This window comes from Capra hircus, chromosome 4 (assembly GCF_001704415.2).
Source record: "Capra hircus breed San Clemente chromosome 4, ASM170441v1, whole genome shotgun sequence".
Taxonomy (NCBI): domain Eukaryota; kingdom Metazoa; phylum Chordata; class Mammalia; order Artiodactyla; family Bovidae; genus Capra; species Capra hircus.
In genome coordinates, this window is record NC_030811.1 from 24,323,458 (window position 1) to 24,346,734 (window position 23,277).

The 23,277-nt window shown below is 52.5% G+C and overlaps 1 protein-coding gene across 1 annotated transcript in view; it reads left to right on the plus strand.

The window, feature by feature from the left end:
* The window catches only part of PLXNA4 (plexin A4), a 489,083-nt gene that overhangs the window by 419,418 nt on the left and 46,388 nt on the right, over positions 1-23,277 (plus strand). The window contains exons 15-22 of the mRNA XM_018046916.1: positions 1,368-1,504; positions 2,767-2,931; positions 5,175-5,268; positions 5,755-5,994; positions 6,652-6,798; positions 7,817-8,051; positions 11,043-11,185; positions 19,890-20,158. Coding sequence (XP_017902405.1) covers positions 1,368-1,504; positions 2,767-2,931; positions 5,175-5,268; positions 5,755-5,994; positions 6,652-6,798; positions 7,817-8,051; positions 11,043-11,185; positions 19,890-20,158 — 1,430 coding nt within the window. The remainder of the gene's footprint in view (positions 1-1,367; positions 1,505-2,766; positions 2,932-5,174; positions 5,269-5,754; positions 5,995-6,651; positions 6,799-7,816; positions 8,052-11,042; positions 11,186-19,889; positions 20,159-23,277) is intronic.

Below are 23,277 nucleotides of genomic sequence, written 5' to 3' on the forward strand. Positions count from 1 at the left end.
AGCCACCTTTGAAAGCTCTCCCGTTACAGACTGCAGGACAAAGGCACCATCGGTGAGAGGGTAGAACCAGAAAATTGTCAGGCGCTTCTGAGAAAACCTTTTTTTTTCATTCTTTGTAATCAGAGAGATTAAGTGATTTGCGCCAGGTCACGCAGCGCGATCTAGGCAAAGCTGAGAAAAGGAAGGCTCTTTCCGAAGCTTCTTCCCATCTTTGCGCGGATCTCAGGGTGAGCCAGCATCAGAGCCAGGATAAGCCTTTCCTGGGCTTGGTGGGTGCCACGGGGCTGCCAGGTTCGAGATCAGCAGGGACCGGGTGAGCGGGCCCGCGAACGCGCCCGCGCAATGGTACTCGTGTGTCCCGGCGCGTCCCCGCCCGTGTGCCCAGAGACAGCCGAGGCGCGCCCCTGTCAGGCCGCCGGGCTGCGGGCTTCGCTTGACACTTCTCCCCTTGTGTTATCGATCGAGGCCTCTCCGAGCGGAGGTGGCCTGCCCGCTTCGAGGAGCTGAGTGGGTTCAACTTTTGGTGCTGAATTCTTTAAGGGAGTAGAGTAGGGAGAAATCTTCATTTAAATGCAGATACAGGCTTCTCACCTGGGACTAAGAAAGTTTTTTCCATTAAAATGCTAATGAAAGAACAAACTGAAACTCCAAATCCTCAGCTCACAGAGCCGTCCCCCGCCCCCTCCCCACCCCACCCCCAGTCCAACTCTTCACCCCATCCCTTGACCTTTCTTTGCTTCTTCTGCTGGGTTTCCGTGGAACTCGCACATCCTGTGGCCCTGGCTTCTGGGAGCTTTCAGCAGCTCTCTGTGAGAGGCCTGTGGACGGGGCGACTCACCTTCTTGAAAGGAACCCATGCTGTAGACTGGCCAGGGGGTGAACTCCAGCCCCGGAGTCGTGTCTCAGACCACTGCTTCACTCTGCTGCTGCCAAGTCGCTTCAGTCGTGTCCAACTCTGCGACCCCATAGACGGCAGCCCACCAGGCTGCCTGTCCCTGGGATTCTCCAGGCAAGAACACTGGAGTGGGTTGCCATTTCCTTCTCCAATGCATGAAAGTGAAGTCGCTCAGTGGAGTGCGACTCTTAGCGACCCCATGGACTGCAGCCCACCAGGCTCCTCCATCCATGGGATTTTCCAGGCAAGAGTACTATGACCTTGGAAATTTAACATCTCTGACTCTTGTCTTTAAGATGGGCAATGATGCCTACCTTGTAGAACTGATAGAGCGATTAAGTGTGTATGTATGTATATGTACCTGCTTGCTGGGAGGCTTGCATGACTAAGGATTCTGGAAGGCGGCTCCAGGATGGGGCGCTGCCTTGGGCCTGCCCAGAAGCATCCTCAGGCCAGATCCTTTCCTGCACAGACGCTGACTCTCTCAGACTTGAAGCCTAGCCGGGGGCCCAGGTCCGGAGGCACACAGGTGACCATCACAGGCACCAACCTGAACGCGGGCAGCAATGTGGTGGTGATGTTCGGCAAGCAGCCCTGCCTCTTCCACAGGTAACTCACCTCAGGGGCAGCTCCAGGGATCCCTGCGCAGAGGGTGGGCGGGGCTGACTCCAGCTGACCTTTTGGAGGTGCTTCTTCCTTCCTGAGAAAGTGACCATTCTCTCTGAGAGGAGACTTTATGGGCATGCTTGGCTGCGGCTCATTCCGGGGACCTGCCAGGGATCCCTACCGTGGATGGACCTGTCATGCTGTCTCCTACCATTTAGCCTGGGTGCCCCCATACCACCTGCTGTGCAGGACCCTAGGGTTCCATAGGACAGGGTTTGGAATCTAGGGTATCTGCCCCCTGGGTTAGCTCTGGGCAGCTACTACAGAGCCAGCCAGGACTGCTAAAACCTGGCCGAGGGTCACAGAACCTCCAAAGGCAACTGACTTTCTTTTCCTTCCTCTGGTTCCAGTGTCCAGTCCCAGGAGGACACACCTTCCAGGAACCGGGGGCCAGGAACCTGGGGTGGGGTGAGGGTTGGGAAGGAGGCGGGACGTGAGAGGTACATCTAATCCATAGCTAGAAGAGGTGTGGTTGGCAGGAAGCTCTGCAGAGAGAGATTGTCCTCTGCAGAGAGAGATCGTCCTGGGAGAGCGCTATACTGAGGGCCTGATCTGAATCAGGCCAGGCCAGACCTTGCCTGAGTGTTCCAGAAAACATGGCTCTGACACTTGTTAAAATGGTAAGAAAGAGCTTGTTCAGGACTGCTGCAATAGGTGTCAGGACTATCGCAATGGGGCTAGAGATCAGACTTCAAATACAGCAGACCGCTGGGGATTTATAGCCAAGGAGCAGTGAGGGAGGCTGAGGATGGAAACTTACTAAGAGGAAACAAGGTTAAGAGGATTCTTGCTAAACCGACTTAACAAGACTCTTGCTGAAGGCAGTCAAGGTGATCAGGTATCAAGAGTGAGGGAGGCAGAAGCTGCCCAGATATCAGGGGTACTTAGATATTAGGGTGGGGTGGGGGATTCTTACTAAACTGAGTTAGCAGGATTCTTGCTAAAAATGGGAGTAGGCAAGTGGAAGGCAGGGCCCCAGAAAGAAGCCTAGTCAAAAAAGCAGGCTCCGAGGAACCTGTCTATAGTTGGGTCAAGGACAGAGTCTTGATCAGTAGATCTCAGATTAGTAGTGTCCAGGGCAGCGCTCACCCACTGCCCCCAAGGAGTCTGATGAACAGGGAGGGGTGCAGGAGGGCCCTGACCCCAGACCGCGGTCCTGCCCGACACCCAGGATCGCAGCTCCCTGTCTCCCCTCCTCCCTCCAGGCGCTCTCCATCCTACATCGTCTGCAACACAACGTCCTCAGATGAGGTGCTGGAAATGAAGGTGACTGTGCAGGTGGACAGGGCCAAGATCCACCAGGACCTGTTCTTCCAGTACGTGGAGGATCCCACCATCGTGCGGATCGAGCCCGAGTGGAGCATCGTCAGGTAGGGGCTGCCCCGACCTCGGGTTTCCCCCCTTGAGTCTCAGAAACCTAGGAGATGGACTGGGCGTGGTGTGGGTCAGACGTTCCGGCAGGGGTTCCCTCTTTCTACTGAGAACGCCTCTGAGCGGGACCCGGCCCTGGAGGCCAAACTCTGGCCAGCAGGAGCTTACAGTCCCCGATTTGAGGATTGGTGAGCAACTAGGAAAATGGTGAGCGCTCTGGATTCTGAATCCAGCAATCCGAGTTCAAATCCTGGTGGGAATTTTGGGCTTCCCAGGTGGCGCTAGTGCTAAAGAACCTGCTTGCTGATGCAAAAAATGTAAGGGTTGCAAGTTCGATCCCTGGGTAGGGAAGATCCCCTGGAGAAGGGAATGGCAACCCACTCCAGTATTCTTGGCTGGAGAATCCCATGGACAGAGAAGCCTGGAAGACTACAGTCCAAAGGGTTGCACAGAATCAGACATGACTGAAGCGACCTAGCACGGGTAACTAGGAGGCTGGACGGGGCTGCTGAGGGCATCCTGATGGCATGGATGCTCCCTGGTGATCATTGGGAAACCTTTGTATCAGTGCCTGGGTAGGGGGGCAGGGTGGGAAGTAGACTTAGGGTTAGAAGGACTGAGTGTAACTCAGCTCCACTGCTTAGCAGCCAAGGGACCTTAAAGATTAGCTAGCTTCCCTGGATCCAAGGTTTCTCATAGGACCCCGAGAGGATTATGTGAGCAACAAACACACAGTGCGGTGCCTGGCTCCCCTCCCCTCCCCTCCCCTCCTCCCCAGCCCCCATCCTCAGCCCACCCCACTGGCCACTTCAGCTCTAGAGGCTGTCTGGGGTCAGGAGACTGGGCAAAGCATAAAGATGTGGTCTCCACAAGCCGAGAGGGGTCAATGACGACTCCAGTCCAGAAAACAGTCTTTTAAACAGGGTCAGTAGACTCCAGCCCAGGGGCCAAATCTGGCTGTCTGCCTGATTTCATAAATAAAGTTTTATTGGAACACGGCCATACTCATCCGTATATGTTTTGTCTCTAGCTGCCTGCTTACCACAGCAGCAGAACTGAGTAATTACGACAGATCATATGGCCCCAAGGAGCCTGAAAGATTTACGCTCTGGCCCTTTACGGGAAGTTTGCCACCTGGCCTTACACACTCAGACGAAAGGCAGCCTTTGGGAGCCTTTGTTGTCCTCAACAGTTACTCTCTCTAAGGCCCAGGCCTTACAAGCTTTAACTGTAACCGGAAAGCAGATAAATATAAGACACAGAGAGGGGCAAAGAGCCTGTAAAAACTAATCCAGGATTTGCCCCCAGGGCCTGGTGAGTCCAGGAAGTTGGCACGGCCCCCTATTCTTAGACAAACTCTATAGTTCTCCAAGGCATTCACAGCCTGGTTTAATTCAGCTCTTCCTTATGTCGCTGTCACAGAAATAGAGGTGTTGGCCTTCCCGGTACTCGGCAGTCACCCCCAGTCACCCTCACATCAAGTGGAAGGCTGGAGGTGTGTTCTGAGTGGTTGGGGCTCCCCATCCCATGCCAGCGTCTCAGTGGCACTGAGGGTAGGACAGTGACATCCAGGTTTCCAATTCAAAGCTACCCAAAGACAAATCCTGTGATCTCTCCTATCGGCAATCCTCCAGCTGACCCACGCCCAGGCTGCGAGAGCCCTGGAATGTTTCATATTTACATTCTTACAGGAGGTTCCTGAGTGTCCGAGCCTCAGCCTTTCCCAGGTCCCAGCCAGCTGAAGCCTCTAAGGTGGAAATTTGTAGTGTGATTGTCCCATGCTTAGACTTTGGAGGGTCTGGTAGAAGACGGTCTGGAGCAAGGCCAGTGTGAAGAAAGTTCCCTGAGACTGGGAAGAGCAGGGGAAGAGACCCCGGGGGGCTACAGAGAATCAGCTGGCTCAGGTCAGGAGGCTGGGGCAGGGGGCAGCAGGGGGGAAGGGGCAAGAGGGCCGTGCTGCAGGTTCAGCCTCCACGGGGTGTCCATGCTCTGAATGAGCTCAGCACAGGACGGCTGCGGACATCTGGTCATCACTGTCTTCCCCTTGGCTGCTGAGAGCTCATCCTTATTATTATACAGTCACTTGTCATCTTGTCCCCATGAACGTCATCATGCCCCCCGGTAATCATTATCTTCAGTGCCAGAGCTCAGCCTGATTGGCCGTCATCATCATCTTTGTGCTCAAGAGTCATTGCTATTCCCGTCCCTGTCTTTACACGCCTTCTTCTTTCTCCCCGGTCAGTGGAAACACACCCATCGCTGTGTGGGGGACTCACCTGGACCTCATACAGAACCCCCAGATCCGGGCCAAGCATGGAGGGAAGGAGCACATCAATGTGAGACCCGGGCTAGAGGGCTCGGATGGGGCTGCCCTAGAGGGTGTGGGGCTCTCCGGGGGCTCAGGCAGGCTCATCTCATACACTGATGACTCATCGTGTGCAACGCCCCTGGACACTGGGACAGTGGGATGGGGGAGCAGGCATGAGGCCACTTCCACACACTGGCTAGAGGCATGGAGAAACCCATTGCTCCTGGGTTTCTGAGGTTTCAGATCCTTCTTCCTTCCTCCTCTGATCTCCTGTGCCACTCCTTAGCTTAGAGATAGCCTAGTGCCTGCCACAGCTGCTGTGGGCAGAGCAGAGGTAGGGGCCAGCTGCAGAGCTTGTCCTTGAATGTCCAGGCCAGGCGATTGGGACCCATCTATAACAGTCCCGTGTCAACACCACGCTGTACAGCACCACGGAGGGAGGCCCGGTGGGTGGCTGGGGCTGTGGGTGTGTGGAGACCCGAGACATAAACCTCCTTCTCTGGCTCCTCCCCAGCTCTGCGAGGTTCTGAACGCCACTGAGATGACCTGCCAGGCTCCAGCCCTCACTCTGGGGCCGGACCACCAGTCCGACCTGACAGAGAGGCCCGAGGAGTTTGGCTTCATCCTGGACAATGTCCAGTCCCTGCTAATCCTCAACATGACCAACTTCACCTACTACCCCAACCCTGTGTTTGAGGCCTTCAGCCCCTCGGGAATCCTGGAGCTCAAGCCTGGCACACCCATCATCCTGAAGGTAGATTGATGGGGGAAGTAGGAAGTATGCCAGGGGAGGCTTTCCATGTCCCAGGAAAAGGCCAGGAGTCACGGCCTTTTGCCAGATCTCATGGTGGTGTCATTAGCTAGCAGAGGTTGTGTTACAGCCCAGACTATGGTAAACGCTCCCTATGAGTCTGTACTAAGATGTGCACTCTCTTTGTGGGTCACAAAAGCCTAGTCAGGGCAGCCGGATCCATTGCTGCCCATCTGACTCCCAGCTTTGGCCTGAGTCCAGGACTTGGGAGGTCAAAGACTCATACTGCTTCCTCTTGCAAAGCTCTTTGCAAACCACCTTCTATGGCTTCTCTGCAGCATGGATAATAAATTAATTTTAACTCATATCACAATTTGAATCAACTGGTAGTGACTGACTACAGCTCTGTGTTGAGAGGGATTCTGAGGCTGCCTTTGGGAGAAGCTGAAAAGAGTACCTTGATTATTGATTCCCACTGAGGAAAGGGGAATTGTAGTGTGGTAGTATAGGTGTTACGAATTTTTTGAACTTAACTAGGGAAGGTGGCCTCTCCACCAGCTCCCCAGAAGGATGGGGCCTCGGGGTGGGAGGACGTGGTGACCAGCCAATATCTGTGCTCCTGGCTCTGGAGTGGGAACTCAGGCACTCCTCTCCGTGCAGGGCAGGAATCTGATCCCACCTGTGGCTGGGGGCAACGTGAAGCTGAACTACACCGTGCTGGTTGGGGAGAAGCCGTGCGCCGTCACGGTGTCGGATGTGCAGCTGCTCTGCGAGTCCCCCAACCTCATCGGCAGGCACAAAGTGATGGTGAGGCTGGCAGGACCTACCCCGGATGGGCGGGCACCAGGGATGCTGTGGGAGGAGTGGTCCCGCTCCATCCTGGGCCATCGGGGCTTTCCGAGAGGATTCTGGCTTTCCTGAACGTTCCTCCTGGCTCGCCCACACACCCCAGTTTCTTCTCCCCATCTCACTTCAAATTTCTTTCTTCTCTATTGTCATTCTTTCCATACTGGCTGGTGCTACAGTAAGGGCAATGCCAAACAGCATCCAGTGATGTGCTCAGCCACCTGTCGGGTTTCCCAGGTGACTCAGTGGTAAGGGACCCACCTGCCAATCCAGGAGACATAAAAGGCATAAGTTCGATCCCTGGGGTCAGGAAGGTCCCCTGGAAAAGGGAATGGCAACCCACTCCAGTATTCTTGCCTGGAGAATCCCATGGACAGAGGAGCCTGGTGGGCTACAGTCCATGGGGTTGCAAAGAGTCGGACACGACTGAGCAGATATGCACGCCAAGTCACCTGTTAGAAGCAAGAGGTGCTTCCCTGGGAGGAGTGTTGTTGACCCAGGCTGGACATAACATCACGCCCTGTGCCTGAGTCATCAGTCCTCAGGATGGGATGAGTCTTCGGGGAGCCAGTCTCCGAGGTCATGTAGTATTCTTGCCTAGAGAATCCCAGGGATGTGAGAGCCGGGTGGGCTGCCGTCTATGGGGTCGCACAGAATCAGACCCGACTGAAGCGACTTAGCAGCAGCAGCAGGATTTTTTTAGATTCCAGTTGAATGCCATTTCCTCATGAAGATGGCCATGTTTGCTCCCGAATAAAATAACGCGTGGCTTTTCCAGTTCTGGGGGAAAGCTGAGCCATCCATCCTCCCTCTGCCCCTGATGGCCACTCGTCTGCTTTCATGGCCAGTGATAATCCTCCTCCCTGGAGCCATTTCCCTCATCCGGCCCTGGTGCCCGGCTCACCGGTGGCTTGGATCTGTTCCCTGGGATGCTCTGTCCCCACACCCAGCTCCCTCTCCCCCGGCGTGTCTTCGCCAGGCCCGAGTCGGTGGCATGGAGTACTCCCCAGGGATGGTGTACATAGCCCCGGACAGCCCGCTCAGCCTGCCCGCCATCGTCAGCATTGCCGTGGCCGGCGGCCTCCTTATCATCTTCATCGTGGCCGTGCTCATCGCCTACAAGCGCAAGTCCCGTGAGAGTGACCTGACTCTGAAGCGGCTGCAAATGCAGATGGACAACCTGGAGTCCCGCGTGGCCTTGGAGTGCAAGGAAGGTATGGAGTGGTGGGGTGTCGGGCATGTGTGCGCGTGTATGTGTGTGTGTACATCTCATATACCGGCAGCAGTGGGCAGTGCTAGGCCTGGGTCTCCTGCCTCCAGGACCTCTACCTCAAGCCAGGTAGGGATCATTTCAAACCCCACTAGAGCCATTTCTAGGCTTCCTTGGTGGCTCAGACAGTACAGAATCTGCCTGCAATGCAGGAAACCCAGGTTCGATTCCGTGGAGAAGGGAATGGCTACCCACTCCAGTATTCCTGCTTGAAGAATTCCACGGACAAAGGAGCCTAGCGGGTTACAGTCCATGGGGTCGCAAAGAGTCGGACTCGGCTGAGCGACTCACACTAGCGCCAGAGCCGTCTCCAGCCCAGGATCCTGGCTGGGATGGCTTTGGCACTCTCTTCTCAGGGAGACCCGTGGGTGTCTTTCCATGACACACTCAAGCAATCTTGAGCTCTCTTCCTTCAGAAGGAACGTAAGGCTGGAGAGCTGATCTGAGATTTAGAGGAAAGAGTATTTCACAGCTTATATTTTTTTAAAAAATTACCAACACCACCATGAAGTGCAATCAGCCACACTAAATCCAAGAAGGAAATTTAGGAGTCAGACTCTCGTCACCCCCAGGATATCATTCGTGAGTCACCCCGCAAGGGTCTAGGCTGCTTCTTTGTGGAGCTTTCTACATGGAGTGCTCAGCCTGTACCTGGGGCTCCGGCATCCCCACCAGGGAGGCCACGGTTCTCGGATGGGGAAGCGGACCTCTTCCACCCTCTCTCCACATCCTCAGCTGTCAACACAGCATCCGCCTTGTGGGACTGTTAATTACCGCCTTTTATTATATTTATGCTGCTTAATTTTTTTCTCCGCAATGTACTCTTCCCTCTAATTAGGTGTAGTGATTAGAATCTCTTTTATGTGTGCCAGGCGTGAGGCTTTGAATATTGGAGGCACTCAGTGACTTGAAGGAAAACTGCAGACCTATAAAAAGCCAACCGCCTCCTTCTCCTCCTGCCAGCTGAGCCCCCCAACTGGGAGGGGGGCACAAGGAGAGTGTGAAGCTGAGTTCCTTTTGGAAAACATTCTGAAGAAGGAGGAATTAGCGGTCACACAGTGGCCTCCGGCTCAGGAGAGAGCTATCTCTCGTTGGTGGGAGGAGGTGATAGAGCAAAGGACACATAGGATTGGCCTTAAAGGTATTTTCAGGCATGCCCAGAGCCGGTTCTTAAACACTGAAAGGGCAAACTGGGTCCAGGGAAGGCAGCCTCCTGAACACTTGACAATGAGCCAGGCCATCACCCACACACAGACTCAGAAGAGGCCGGGCCTGGGCCCTCATTCTGGCCTGACCTTCGGTTGTATAAACACACATATGTGTGTGCACACACATGTACAGACACTCGGTACTCAGGTGATCACTCATGCCCTCACACACCTTTACACTCATGCCCATGCACACACACATTTCCACAGACAGACACACACACGTGTGTTACTCGGCACACACATGAGTGCTCATCAGGGCTTTTGGTGACAGTACTTCCCAGAAAGGCTTACTTACTCCCCTTTCACACACATTGGTATAAGCTCACATGTATTGGTGCAGGTTCCATTCAGTTGTGTTAGGGTTGCTCTGCCTTCTGAATCACTTTTCTTGGCAAGGGTCTCCCTGCTCCCCGTGTCAGTGTGACCAGGGGTACAGAGAGAGAGCAACATTGAAGGGGTCTACAGTAGCTTCTGAGGGGTCCTGGGACCTCCCTGTTGTTTTGTCAAGCAAGAAGCATTGGTATCCTCAAGGCTCTGAGCTCCAGGGTCACAGGCAAGAAGTCAGCACTTCTGGGGGCCAGTGGGGCCCACTGACAGTGCCTGGGCAGCTGTGTTATGATCATGTCATCAGCAGAGCCCACTGCTGGCACAGGACTGTCATTTCAAGGGCCCTGGACCTACACTGGGCTTGTGCATTCCTTCTGAGCTCACAAAGGATTTTTTTCATACTTTTGTCTGTATAAACAGAAAGAAGCATTGCCTGATCAACGTCCACTGCCTGTTCTTTGCACGTGTATTTTAATCCATCTTGGTTTGGTGTGTGTGTGTCTGTGTGTGTGTGTGCATGTGTGTGCATGTGCACACACATGTTTGCATGCATGTGTGTATGAGTGCATTTGCACGTGCTGAGGGAGAAGATAGAGGCAGGAAGGACCAAGCACATTACCTCTGACAGCCTCCTGGGGAGGAGGGCTGTACCCAGGACAGAGTGTGATCACACAGCTGTGTGATAATGGGTCCATGTACGGAACTTTCTCAAGGGGCCATGGGGGTTAGTCTTGCAGCTCAGGACTGTCTAGAGGTCTGGGCTGTCCCCACAGACAGTGGTACCCATCTGAAAATCACGACTGACCACTGGGTAGCATCACCTTGAGCAAGAAAAGACAAAGTGAGGCCCTGTGTGTTTATCCAGGAGGGATGTATCAGTTGGGCAGAGCCTTCATCTGGCCCCATTTGGTGATCTGATGGCTTGGGTAATCTGCGAGGCCAAGAACTGGGACTTTGGAAGAAATCATTCCTAACTCCTATAAGGAAATCCACTGTAAAGCGCAGAATCCAGAGCAGACTATCACTGGAACCTCTCCCTCACACCCCATGTCCTTCCACATCCCCGGACCCCTCCATGTATTCTGCAAGAGCCAAAGCCCTTGTCTTCAGAGTGGGAGGCCCTCGTGGCCCCAGCAACAGTGCAGATCTGTGGACCTTCTGGCCCCCAGTCATGTTTTGAAGGGATGTGGCCCAAGACAAGCTTCTTCATTGTGCCTCTTTCCCTCATTCCTATATTGTTCACCTTGGCTACATTAAACAGCCCTTCCTTATTCCTACACTACTGTGGTCCATCGTGCAGGTCTCAGGGGCCTGGGAGAGGGTTCTGAGTGTTGCGAGGCAGAGCAGCTCTTGAGCTGGCCCCACACAGTGGTCTCACGAGCTTGTCTCTGTGTCAGCCTTTGCCGAGCTGCAGACGGACATCCACGAGTTGACCAGTGACCTTGACGGAGCCGGGATTCCCTTCCTGGACTACAGAACCTACACCATGCGGGTGCTATTCCCGGGAATCGAAGACCACCCTGTCCTCCGGGACCTCGAGGTGAGAAGCAGTCGCCGTGGTCGAGTCCTTTCCCGTCACAGTGTCAGTGCAGAGAGAGACACTGGTGACCAAGTCCAGCCACCGCATTCAGAGGAGGGTCAGCTGAGGCCAGGGAGGGGACAAGACCTTGTGGTGCCCGTCTGTCCCTTGGGACGAAAGCGATCTCAGAGCAGAGGTGAGAGTAGGGCTTTGGGTCTTAAGGGACTGTGGATTCCCTGAGAATTAGATGGAAGCCAAAGACCTTCTCTCCCTGACAAAAATTGTCCACGTACACAGAAGCAGGAAATCTTGCCAACAATGTAGGGGGTTTGTGAGCCCTTGTTTAAGAAACCAAAGTACAAGAGACTTCACCACTTAGTTGGTGCTCAATAAATAAATGTGGAAAAGGTAACTGCCGTGCTCAGGAGGGAGGTGGGAACGTGAGTGATAAGAACGTAACTGCCTTTGTACCAGCAGGGACCTCATCCTGTGAACATTTTATCCCACTTACTGTCTAGTGTGGTGTCTGGCTTATGCATATATTCATATTACGCTTTGTTCTGAAAGGGATTTGGAATGACTTATAAAGATAAACACCAGAGAAAAGCGAAACATATAAATGAGGAAACCAGGGCAAAGTAGTAATCCTAAGGAATAATTGCCCTGAGTTGACTGCTGACTAATATCCTGGGCCGGTTTTCAGTACTTTACACATACACATTGGTGTAACCTCCCAGGAGCCCTCAGAAGCAGGCACACCCATTTCACAGGTAATGAAACTAAGATCACACAGTGGGGAGGGAGTGGGGCTGGGACTTGAGTCCACAGGTAAACTCCAGAGTCTATATTCTTCAGGACGAGGCTGTGCACTTGGCTTCTGAGAGACTATGTCCATGTCATGGTTTATGGCTCTGGAGACTTCTTTGGATGGATCAAAAATCGCCAGCCAGAGCGGCATGCAAGATAAAACTAATTCCATGTTTACATTGTCCATAACCTAGAAACAGACCTGTCACTTGAATTGCACGGTTAAGCAGGTGCTGACCCCCGTGGGAATGTCTGCATGGGTTCTCCAAGGAGCCACAGAAGCTGTGTGCCCTTCAGGAAACACAAGTCCCCAGTGCTTAGGGCCCACGTGTTTCTCTGACTTGATTGTGGAATGAAGCACAGGAGCGTGTGTGTGTCGGGGTGTGTGTGTGTCGGGGTGTGTGTGTGTCGGGGGTGTGTGTGTGTCGGGGCGTGTGTGTGTCGGGGCGTGTGTGTCGGGGCGTGTGTGTGTCGGGGCGTGTGTGCGTGTGTGTATGACTTTTGTGTGGACTGTACATACCTTATTTAACTTTGTCTTCCATACCTTTCATATCTTTGTCTTGCATACCTTATTTATCTATTGTGTCTTCCAGCAAGAGTGCTCAGCACATAGTAGGCCTGCAGGAACTGCTGAATGATTTGACTAGATGAATGTATGTCTGTTTGAAATAGGGTAGAAATGGCAGTCCTAGGAAGGGAAGTTGTGTTTGAACATACCCATACCCCTCAAAATAAGATTTCAACTCGGACGCATATATAAAGTTATTCTCTCTTTTTCACTAGCTCGAAATTCCAAGTAGATTTCCCTTAAGCATTTAACTTTTAAGTCAGATTTGCTGAGACCACTTCTAAGCAGCATCCCTGGAGGGAAGCCTGAATACTTTGGAGCAGGGCTGGGGCACAGCCTTCTTCCACACAAGGTGTTTTCTTACGGATGCATACTCACTCCACACTGCTTTCCTGACCAGGCCTATGGCCCAGATTATAAAGCACGCCACATGCTGTGTATGATCTTATTCCTCATTTGATCCTGTCTCATGTCTTTCCCACCTGCCCTTGCACCTCCGTAAATATTTTGTTTTGTTGTTTTAAGATTTTGGATGTGGACCATTGTTAAAGTCTTTATTGAATTTGTTACAACATTGCTTCTGTTTCATGTTTTTTTGTTTTGGCCGTGAAGCAGGTGAGATCTTAGCTCCCCAACCAGGGATCACACCCACATCCCCTGCATTGGAAGGCAAAGTCTTTACCACTGGACCGCCAAGGAAGTCCCTCTGGAGATGTTTGGATTGTCAGGCCTGGCTTGGTGCTGGAATAGTGATCACCCAAGAGCAGTACATGCCGAAGGGCTGCTCCAGGTGGTGGAGGGGAGTTTCAGGGCTCATCCCCCGACAGGATGTTGTGGGTGGTGGTGCAATCGAACACGGCACTGCTCCAGAGAGCACTGATCATATGCAGCACTTCCTGGAACTGTGCAGTGCACAGCCTGCCTCACTGTCCGTAGCAGCCCTGTTTGCCCAGGACCGGAATCCTAATGATTCCCTCCCATCGCCTTTTTGAACTGTACCCAGCCCTTTGCTGAAAGCTGGTGGCATCCTTACCCAGCAGCACTTCCTCGCGCCTTTCCTTGAGAGCTAGTTTTCCGAGAGAAGCTGGTGCACAAGTCCTAGCCTTAATCCTCAGCAAGGTGCACAGTCCACTAGCCCTACCCAGCAAGCTGGGCTCAACAGACAGAAACTCTGGGCCCCCTCACACCCACCCCAGGTCATCAAGCATGGAGCCAGCTCCCTCCCCCACTGTGCACTGCCCTGGCCCTTCCTGCCTTGTCCCCCTGCAGAGGGGCACCCCCTTAACAGAGGCTTCTGGGGCTGCAGAATGAATGGCAGTAGACTCCTTCCTCTGCCCAGAAAGCTTCAGGAGTCCTTGTTCAGTACAGTCCAGAGCACTGAACTGTACTTCACTTCATGGGGACACCACCCAACCTACAGGCTGGACGCACAGGAGGGCATGTCCAGGGCTGCACCACCAGTAGTCTCTGACGCGCCCCCCCCCCCCCCGCCCCACACACACCCATCTGTCAGGGGCTGTGGAATGAACTCAGTCCATGGAGGGCTGCAGAATAAAGCCTCCGAGAATCAGGGCTGCTGGATTCTGCCGATGACCTGACCAGCCTGTGTGACTCCCTGGATGCTCTCTGGGTGGATACCCCATCTATGCCTGAGACCGTTCCTCTGGCCCCCAGTTACAAGTCACCTCATGTCCTGCCATAGCCTTGCTCCTCATGGGGCACCTTAAAATCTCCCCTCCAACCTGAGGCTTCTGTCTTGTCCTTGCCTTTATCACGAGGGGAGACTTTCTGGTCCTACCCTCCTGTTCAGGAAGGAGTTAACAGCCAGCTTCACTGATCTACCCGAGGCGGAGACCAGGAGATGGCTAATTGTCAGGCATGGGCTCTGAATCAGGCAGGTCACACAGACTTGTAAAACTTCTGGCAATATATATGTAACATAAAATTTACCATTTCAACCATTTTTAAGTGTACAATTCAGTAGCATTAAGTTCACTCACATGATTGTGCAACCATCATCACCATCCATCTCCAGAACTGTTTCATCTTCCCCGCCTAAATCTCTGTACACATTGAAAACTAACTCCCCATCCCCCTCTCCCAGTCTCTGGCAGCCACCCTTCTACTTTGTGTCTCTATGAACTTGACTACTCTGAATACCTCATATGAAAGTGAAAGTTGCTCAGTCGTGTCTGACTCTTTGTGACCGCATGGACTATGCTGCTGCTGCTGCTGCTAAGTCACTTCAGTTGTGTCCGACTGTGCGACCCCAGAGACGGCAGCCCACCAGGCTCCCCCATCCCTGGAATTCTCCAGGCAAGAACACTGGAGTGGGTTGCCATTTCGTTCTCCAACGCGTGAAAGTGAAAAGTGAAAGTGAAGTCGCTCAGTCATGTCCGACTCCTAGTGACCCCATGGACTGCAGCCTACCAGGCTCCTCCATCCATGGGATTTCCCAGGCAAGAATACCGCAGTGGGTTGCCATTGCCTTCTCCACACATGGACTATACAGTCCATGGAATTCTCCATGCCAGAATACTGGAGTGGGTATAGCCTTTCCCTTCTGCAGGGGATCTTCCCAACCCAGGGATCAAACCCAGGTCTCCTGTGTTGCAGGTGGATTCTTAACCAGCTGAGCCACAAGGGAAGCCCAAGAATACTGGAGTGGGTAGCCTATCCCTTCTCCATCAGATCTCCCCTACCCAGGAATCAAACTGGGGTCTCCTGCTTTGCAGGCAGATTCTTTACCAACTGAGCTATAAGGGAAACCCATATCTCGTACAGTTGGGATCATAGAGTATTTGTCCTTCTGTGACTAGTTTTTTCACTTAGCAAAATGTTGTCAAGGTTCACCTGTGTTGTACTGTGTGATAGAATTTCTTTCCTTTCAAGGCTGAATAATAGCCTGTTGTGTGTAAAACCCACATTATGTTTATCCATTCTTCTGTCAGTGAATACTTGGGCTAGTATGAATAATGCAGCTATGAAAATGAGGGTACGAATATCAGTTGAAGCCCCTGCTTCCATCTTTTGGGTTCTATATGTAGAACACAGGAGTTTCTCATTTCCATTACATTCGTTCATTGATTTCTTGCAGACAGAAATCGCCTTTTACTGCTCCACGTTAGCCTGGGGCTATGTGAGACCCAGCCTCCTATGCATTGTCCAGAGATCTCATACGGATCCCTCTTTTCTCATTTGTTTCCAGCATCTCCCTGCTTCTGGATTAGTTTCTCCCTGTTGGTTTTCCAGGTTTGGAAACATTCCCAGGGAAGCCACCGACTAACCTAAAGCAGGGTTTCCACCTTCTCAGGTGCTGGGATGGGCATGAATGGCTGGTGCTTGTGAAGAAGATGGGGTCCTCTGGCTTCAGGCCGTCCCGGAGGCCAGGCCACCAGGCCCTGTCTTTTATGACAATCGGAGTGCAGTCCAGGCGTTCCGATAAGGGGCTGCCCAGACACTGGTTACACACCAATCCTTTAAAGACACAGAGCAGACAGTAATCGCACACCTTGTTTTCCATCTATCCTTGCCTCCTAAACTCTAACCTATTGGGTTACAATTAAAATTTACTATCCAGTTTTATTCTTACAGACTTCAACTAAATTATCGAACCATCTGGTGAATAAAGAAACTCTTGTTTCAGAGTGCCATTTGCTTAGGAGGTGGGGGCGGCACGTTACAGAGGGGAATTGTTCTGGGTACTTTTCACCAAGATACTTCACTTCCTTCTGCTCTTCATAAAATTGGGGAGAAAATGCCTGCTTTCTGCCCCTGGACACTGTGCCAATGCATTAGGTACGCTGGATCAGTGAAAACAGCCAAGGGAGGAGGGGCAGGTAATAAAACTGCTGCTGTTTAAGTGCGTTCTGTGTGTGCCAAGCACTTTACATACATTATCTTATTTAATGTTCATAAAACATTATGACATAGGCACTCATATTCTCATTTTATAGATGAGGCAGAAGAGCCCAGAGGTGACAGAGCCTTCCTCCGTGTACGAGTCTGTTAGTCTCTCTGATTCCATATGCTGGCTGCTACGGGGATGCTCTTTCTCTGCAGGTCATTTTGATGAATCTTCCTGCCCAGGGCCCTGGCCCTGTTGCCTGCAAGGAGCATGCAGCCAGGGCAGGGAGTCCAGAGCCATTCCCCCGACTTCTCCCCCTCCTCCCCTGTGCTTGGCACCCCTGTCCTCCTCCGATGGCACCTGAGCTTCAGGAGGCCCAGCATGGGGGGACTTGGAGCTGGCTGTCAGTCACCACCCCCCAGGCCCAGGGGTAGGATACACTGGCCAAGGATCAGAGGATGGCCAGGGACTAGTAGCCAGAGAAGCTGGGGTTTGGCAATGCAGCCCTGCCCTCCACCAGCTGCCTGGCCTTGAGAAACTGCAGTGCCTTCCCTGAGAGGCGGCTATCAGGGGGTCGAGACTCACCCTCGCAAGGTTATGAGAGGGCTTTGTTTGACCGATGTGTGCAATGTGCCAGGACTGTCCTTTGCACAATGCAGGAGCCTGAGAAATGGTGTTATCTCTCATTATCAGGACAAATTAGAGAGATGTTGTTCTGAGGGGTCCAACGTGCGCACATGTGTGGGAGGGGCTGTCTTGGGGCGGGGGTCAGCAGGAGACAGACAGTCAGTGGACAGACTGTGGCCCTGCCTGACGGCACAGCGAAGTGGCTGTGTCCCCCTTGCCCTTCCCTCAAGAGCCCCTGTGGAGTGTGGGACTCAAAGAGCCAGGCCAGAGCTAAACTGAGATTGGAGACCTTGGGGAACAGGAGGGTTGCCAGGAAGGGCTATGCTGAGAGCCAGGATGAACTCCAGAGGGCCTTAGCCAGCACCGCCCTGGCTCTGGCGAGTTCCCATCTCTCCTGAACTGACCGGAGAGCTACCAGCCCTCCAATGTATCAGCACAGTGGCAAAGGAAATGCAAATGGGCCCAATTTGGAAACCCGCCTGCTCCTGACCTGTGTGAGCTTCTGATGCCAGGCAACAGGAGTTCTGTGCGTGTGCTTCTCTGCAGAGTTCAGGGGTCAGGGGTTCCCCCACCGAAGGGACTGCATGACTCTTGGCTGACGATCAGAGGGCAAGGCCTAGGTCTGACTGGACTCTGCTTCAGCCAGCACCAAGCCCTGAGCCCAGAACACAGGGCGGCACCATAAATGAGCGTCAGGAACTTCGCAGCTCTGCATCCGCCAGCTTTGTGGACCTTGGCAAACAGGGTTTCTCTGGCCACCTCCGTCCAGTTTAAAATCTCTAGAGGGAAGCAGCATGCACTCAATAACCGGACTGTGGTCATGCCAAGGGTTTTCACATCTCTTGTTCAGCGCTTTCAGAAGCCCCGGGAAGGGGAAGGACACTGTGCCGCTGCCCACTTCGTGGCCCAGCTCTGACACTTTTCTGTCTTGGGACCTTGGAAAGTTCCTTATCCTCATGGGGCTCTGGGGTAATAAGGGCCCCTGCCTCGTAGGCTGTTGTGTGGATTACATGGTCAGTATTTCTAAAGTATGAGGAACCGTGCTTGGCATAGATAAGATCTGTATACATATTAGCTGTGGTACCTTCTTGTCACTGATAAAGGAACTGAATCTCCTAAGGGTTCTGCAGTTCATAAGTGGCTGTGATGGAGTTAATGCTAGCTCGACGGATACTGAAACTGTGTCCTTTACTGCTCCTTATACAGCACTCCTTCCCAAGGACCTGGCACATCTACCCTCCCCACCCCCTGGGGTAGGGGACATATCCTTCAAGACAGGCTTCAAAGGCACCTCCAGCAGGTGCCCCCTGCCCCCAGTGCTTCCTTCCAGAGAAGCAGCTATGCTTCATTTCTTAAATGAACTTTTTATTTTCATGGGAGCATAGAGACAGAAAGCTTCCCCGGTGGCTCAGACAGTAAAGAATCTGCCTGCAATGCGAGAGACCCGGGTTTGATCCCTGGGTCTGGAAGATCCCCTGGAGAAGAGAATGGCTACCCATTCCAGTATTCTTGCCCGGAGAATTCCATGGACAAAGGAGCCTAGTGGGCTACAGTGCATGGGGTCGCAAAGAGTCAGACACGACTGAGCGACTAACACACACACACACACACACACACACACACACACACACACATATGGACAGAGCAATGCACAAATTATCAGAACACAGCTCAGCGCATTTTCCCCAAGTGAACACAGCCGTCAAGCAGCGCACAGACTGAGAAGCAGAACTTTACAGTCTCTAAAAGTTCCCCTGAGCCCTTTCCAGGCACAGCCACTGCCCAGAAAACCCTTTTTCTTCCATTACTGAAGAATTTTAATTGTTTTATTTAAATCTGGGTTTAAATGGTATTACACAGTATGCTCTCTTTTCCACCTGACTTTTTTCTCTCACTATGTTTACAAGAGTCATTCCTGTTGTTGTGAGCGGCAGTAGGCCCTTCATCCCTGTTGCCCGGAAGCACATCCTTGGGTAAATGTACGACAGTTCCTGGGGGTCTCTTATTGTTGCCCGACCTCTGGCCATTTCTGATTTGGGGCATGAAGCATGGTACCAGGGTGCTTGACCTCATGCAGCTCAGAGCTGCCACTCCCATGCCTGGCTCAGTTGCTAGCTCACGTTTGCTGAGTGGATAGGACACCTTTGCATGGATCTCCCAAATGGACAGAAGATGCAGGCAGGAAGATAAAACCCTCTTCCTCCTCCTCCCCATCATGGAGCAGGGTCTCAGAAGGAATTCCTAGGAAAACGACAAATGCTAGAGTTAGGCAGTGCCTGAGAGGCTCTTGGGCTTAAGCTTCCCCTTTTTGCAAGTGAATGAACTTGGGCCCGAGAAGTAAAGGGACTTGCCCAAGCTTCCATGGCATGGGGGTGTTAGAGTGCCTGTGGAGCCCAGAAGTCCTGACTCTGAGGCCACTGATCTGTCAGCAGGAACACCAGCATCAGAGATGGGTCAGCATTGGGTCAGCCGAAGGCCCAGGTTCGGTGATCCCCCAGCCAGGGGGCGGGGATCAGAAGCCCCCACACCCTGGAGTCACCTGGCATGACCTGGAGTCACCTGGGGCTATGATGGTGGTCTCTGCTGGCGAGGGGCCCCCTCCTCAACTCCGTACTAACGATGACATTCTCCCTGTCTCTGGAGACAGTGACCTGGCTCATGGGCTGTGACACGGGTTAGGTAGGCACCTAGTATAGTGCCTGGCTCTAGATAAGGACTTGGTGGCATCAGCCATGTGGCCTGTCATGAGTGAACGGGAGGTTGGGAGGTTCCACACTGGGCACAGCCAACCCCTTGGGGCATCCCTGGGGCTCGGCCTGCCTCACCCCGTTGTGGGAGGCAATCAAGACTCCCGCACCCCTGGGTCTCCCCTTCAGGTCCCAGGCTACCGGCAGGAACGTGTGGAGAAAGGCCTGAAGCTCTTCGCTCAGCTCATCAACAACAAGGTGTTCCTGCTGTCCTTCATCCGCACATTGGAGTCTCAGCGCAGCTTTTCCATGCGCGATCGTGGCAATGTGGCCTCGCTCATCATGACGGTGCTGCAGAGCAAACTGGAGTATGCCACCGACGTGCTGAAGCAGCTGCTGGCCGACCTCATCGACAAGAACCTGGAGAGCAAGAACCACCCCAAGCTGCTGCTCAGGAGGTAGGATCATGGCCCAGGGGGCCCCATCCAGACCAGCACACCAGCCTGGCCCTTCTGCCCTTGGGAGGCCAGGGTGGATCTCCCAGGAGCAGCCAAGTCCCCCAGAGTCCGGCACTGACCTGGCCAGAGGCTGGGGTGGACCCATGCGCTCTTAGAAGAACTTGCCCCTTGTGTTGCCTGTGACTTAACCAAGCTCATCTTCTTGCCCCACGGTTTTTCTTCTGGCCCGCTACTGACTTTCCATTCTCCTCCCTCTGCCCTTACACTCCCCTGATTGAGCCTTTCTACCAGAATTTTTCCCTTATGGATTCTTCAGAGGTCATTTTCCCACCCCGTCACCTTTTCCATGCTGCTGCTGCTGCTAAATCGCTTCAGTCGTGTCCGACTCTGTGAGACCCCATAGACAGCAGCCCACCAGGCTCCCCCGTCCCTGGGATTCTCCAGGCAAGAACACTGGAGTGGGTTGCCATTTCCTTCTCCAATGCATGAAAGTGAAAAGTGAAAGTCAAGTCGCTCAGTCATGTCTGACTCTTAGCAACCTCATGGACTGCAGCCTACCAGGCTCCTCTGTGCATGAGATTTTCCATGACTGAACTTGAATTAGGGGAGATACCCCAAGCCCCTCTGGGTACCCACCTCACCATTACAAGATGGCAGACTTCAGCCCTTTGTAACTCTCACTGCTGTCCGGGACCAGCAACAGAAGCTTGACCCAGAGCTTGGTGGAAATGCAGACCCTCAGGTCACCCCACACCTACCAGATCAGAATCAGCACTTTAGTGAGGAACCTAGGGGATCTGAATGTGCATTAAAATTTGAGAAGCACTGGTCCAGTCAGTGTTTGAGTTCAAGGTCTTTAGTGGCAACTTGCCTGATGCAACACAGCAGGTATTTCCTGGCATCTGCTGTGGGTTCTGCGAGTTCCAGGTCCACCTCTCAAAACCGTGGGATGCCTCATCCTTAACACTGTTTGGAATCTGCATGGGCATGTGTGCGGACATAACCACATGCCATGGCTTTGCTTGAGGAACCAGAGACCCTCTGCCTCTGTCTGTTGCTGTTGTTCAGTCGCTAAGCAGTGTCCAAATCTTTTGTGACCCCATGGACTGTAGCCCACCAGGCTCCTCTGTCCATGAACTTTCCCAGGCAAGAATATCGGAGTGGGTTGCCTTTCTTTCTCCAAGGGATCTTCCTGACCCAGGGATCGACCCCCTGTCTCCTGCATTGGCAGGCAGATTCTTTGCCACTGAGGCACCAGGGGCTTCCATTCAAACTGTCCATGCACTTGAAGACCATTTCTCCTCCAGACTATTGTTCCATTGCCTTTAGCCTTTGCATAGATGAAGTTGGAACCTGCCCCTACCTCTGCCCCATATCAAGCTATGATGTCCAGCCCTCTGCCTGGACCACCCCACTTATCGCCTGCCTCTGCCTGGCCCCTGCCTTCCATCCTTGGTCTCTGAGTGGGAGACAGGGCTTCCTGCTCAGTCCAGTGGGTAGTCTTGGCTTTGTGAAGTGTTTACTTCTGGCTTTTTCTTGGTACAGTGGGCATTTGCCAGGCATAGCTCCAAAAGGTTGCTCCATATAGGCACAATCATACAGCTTTAGAAGCAGCAAGGTAGATTATTTTGCTTTCTGTTTTGCTTTCACCACGCAGCCACCCACCAGCATAATTCTAGGGTTGCCCCTGCCCACCAGAACTCCCACCAACAACTTGCCGGCGAGGTCTCGCTCTGGATCCATGTGTCTCCTGCGCTTGTCTTCCACTGGCTCTCTCCCAGATGCCCTCTCTCCCTCCTGCTCTCCTGCATCTCCTTTTCTTCTTCTTGTCCTTGGTTGCTCTCCTCCTTTCAACAGTTTTCCTTCTTCTCAGCTTCATTTAGTGCTGGCAGCTGTCCAACCGCCTTGAGAGTTGAGGTGTTAGTATCTTCTGGCAACTGCAACTTTCAAGTCTATCCAGACATACCTGATGGAATCGCTTTCTCTCTGGAACTGGCCACACTCTTACTGCAAGTTTGAATGTAGTTTTTCTCTTAAGTGAATGCAACCAAAAGTGTCCTTTAGTTGGTCATGCAGCTGTGATGTTCTCACTTCCCAAACAGAAAAAAAAAAAAAAAAAAAAAAACGGTTTGGGTAGTAGCATGAAAGATGCAAATTAGACTCAAGAATGAAATCACTATCATTGCTAATAAAACTCTAGAAAGGCTCCCAGGAGAAGTTCCAAAGTACATGGAAGCCTCTTAAATAGGACAATTTGGATATCTATTGGAATGAGCTAAGATTTCAGCTCCCTGTTACTACTTACTCTGGGAGCCTTTAGCTTAAGGGATGGTCTCAGTCTAGTCTATCTGGCCTTCTTCCATGACCCATGCCCCCTGTCACCTTTTTCCATCCCCAGCCAAATGAGTATCTCAGGGGTTCTTTTATCTTTTCTTACTCTACGGAACACACCTATCTTATAAATTTCTCTAAGATGTTTGTCTGTGATAGCTATGAGCCATATGTGACTATTTAAATCTAAGTTAAAGTAAATAAAGTAAAAAATCCCGCCTCTCCCCATTTCAAGTCCTCTATGGCTGGTGGCTATCAGATTGGACAACACAGAAAGTGCTCTTGGACAGTTGGACATGATGCTCGAGCATATTCTCACAGGAACTCACTGAGGAGCCTACACCCAGAAAGTTATCTCCCAGCTTGGTAGGCAAAGCTTATCTGACTAATTATCTTTATCATTATGATGTGTCTAGGAGTCCGTGGAACTCAGGTATCCCTTCCTCTTGTTCAGTTGCTCAGTCATGTCCGACTTTGCCATCATATAGACTGTAGCACACCAGGCTTCCCTGTCTTTCACTATCTCCAGGAATTTGCTCAAACTCATGTTCATTGAGTTGATGACGCCATCCAACCATCTCATCCCATTGCCCCCTTCACCTCCCACTTTCAATCATTCCAAGCATCAGAGTCTTTTCCAATGAGTCGGCTCTTTGCATCAGGTGGCCAAAGTACTGGGGCTTCCAGCTATCCCTTACTGTCTTAAGATTTCTGAAAGCCTTAAGCAGCAAGATCCAGGTAGACTCGTCCTGCCCTCCTGCCCTTGAGGTCTAACCAGCTGCCTCGGT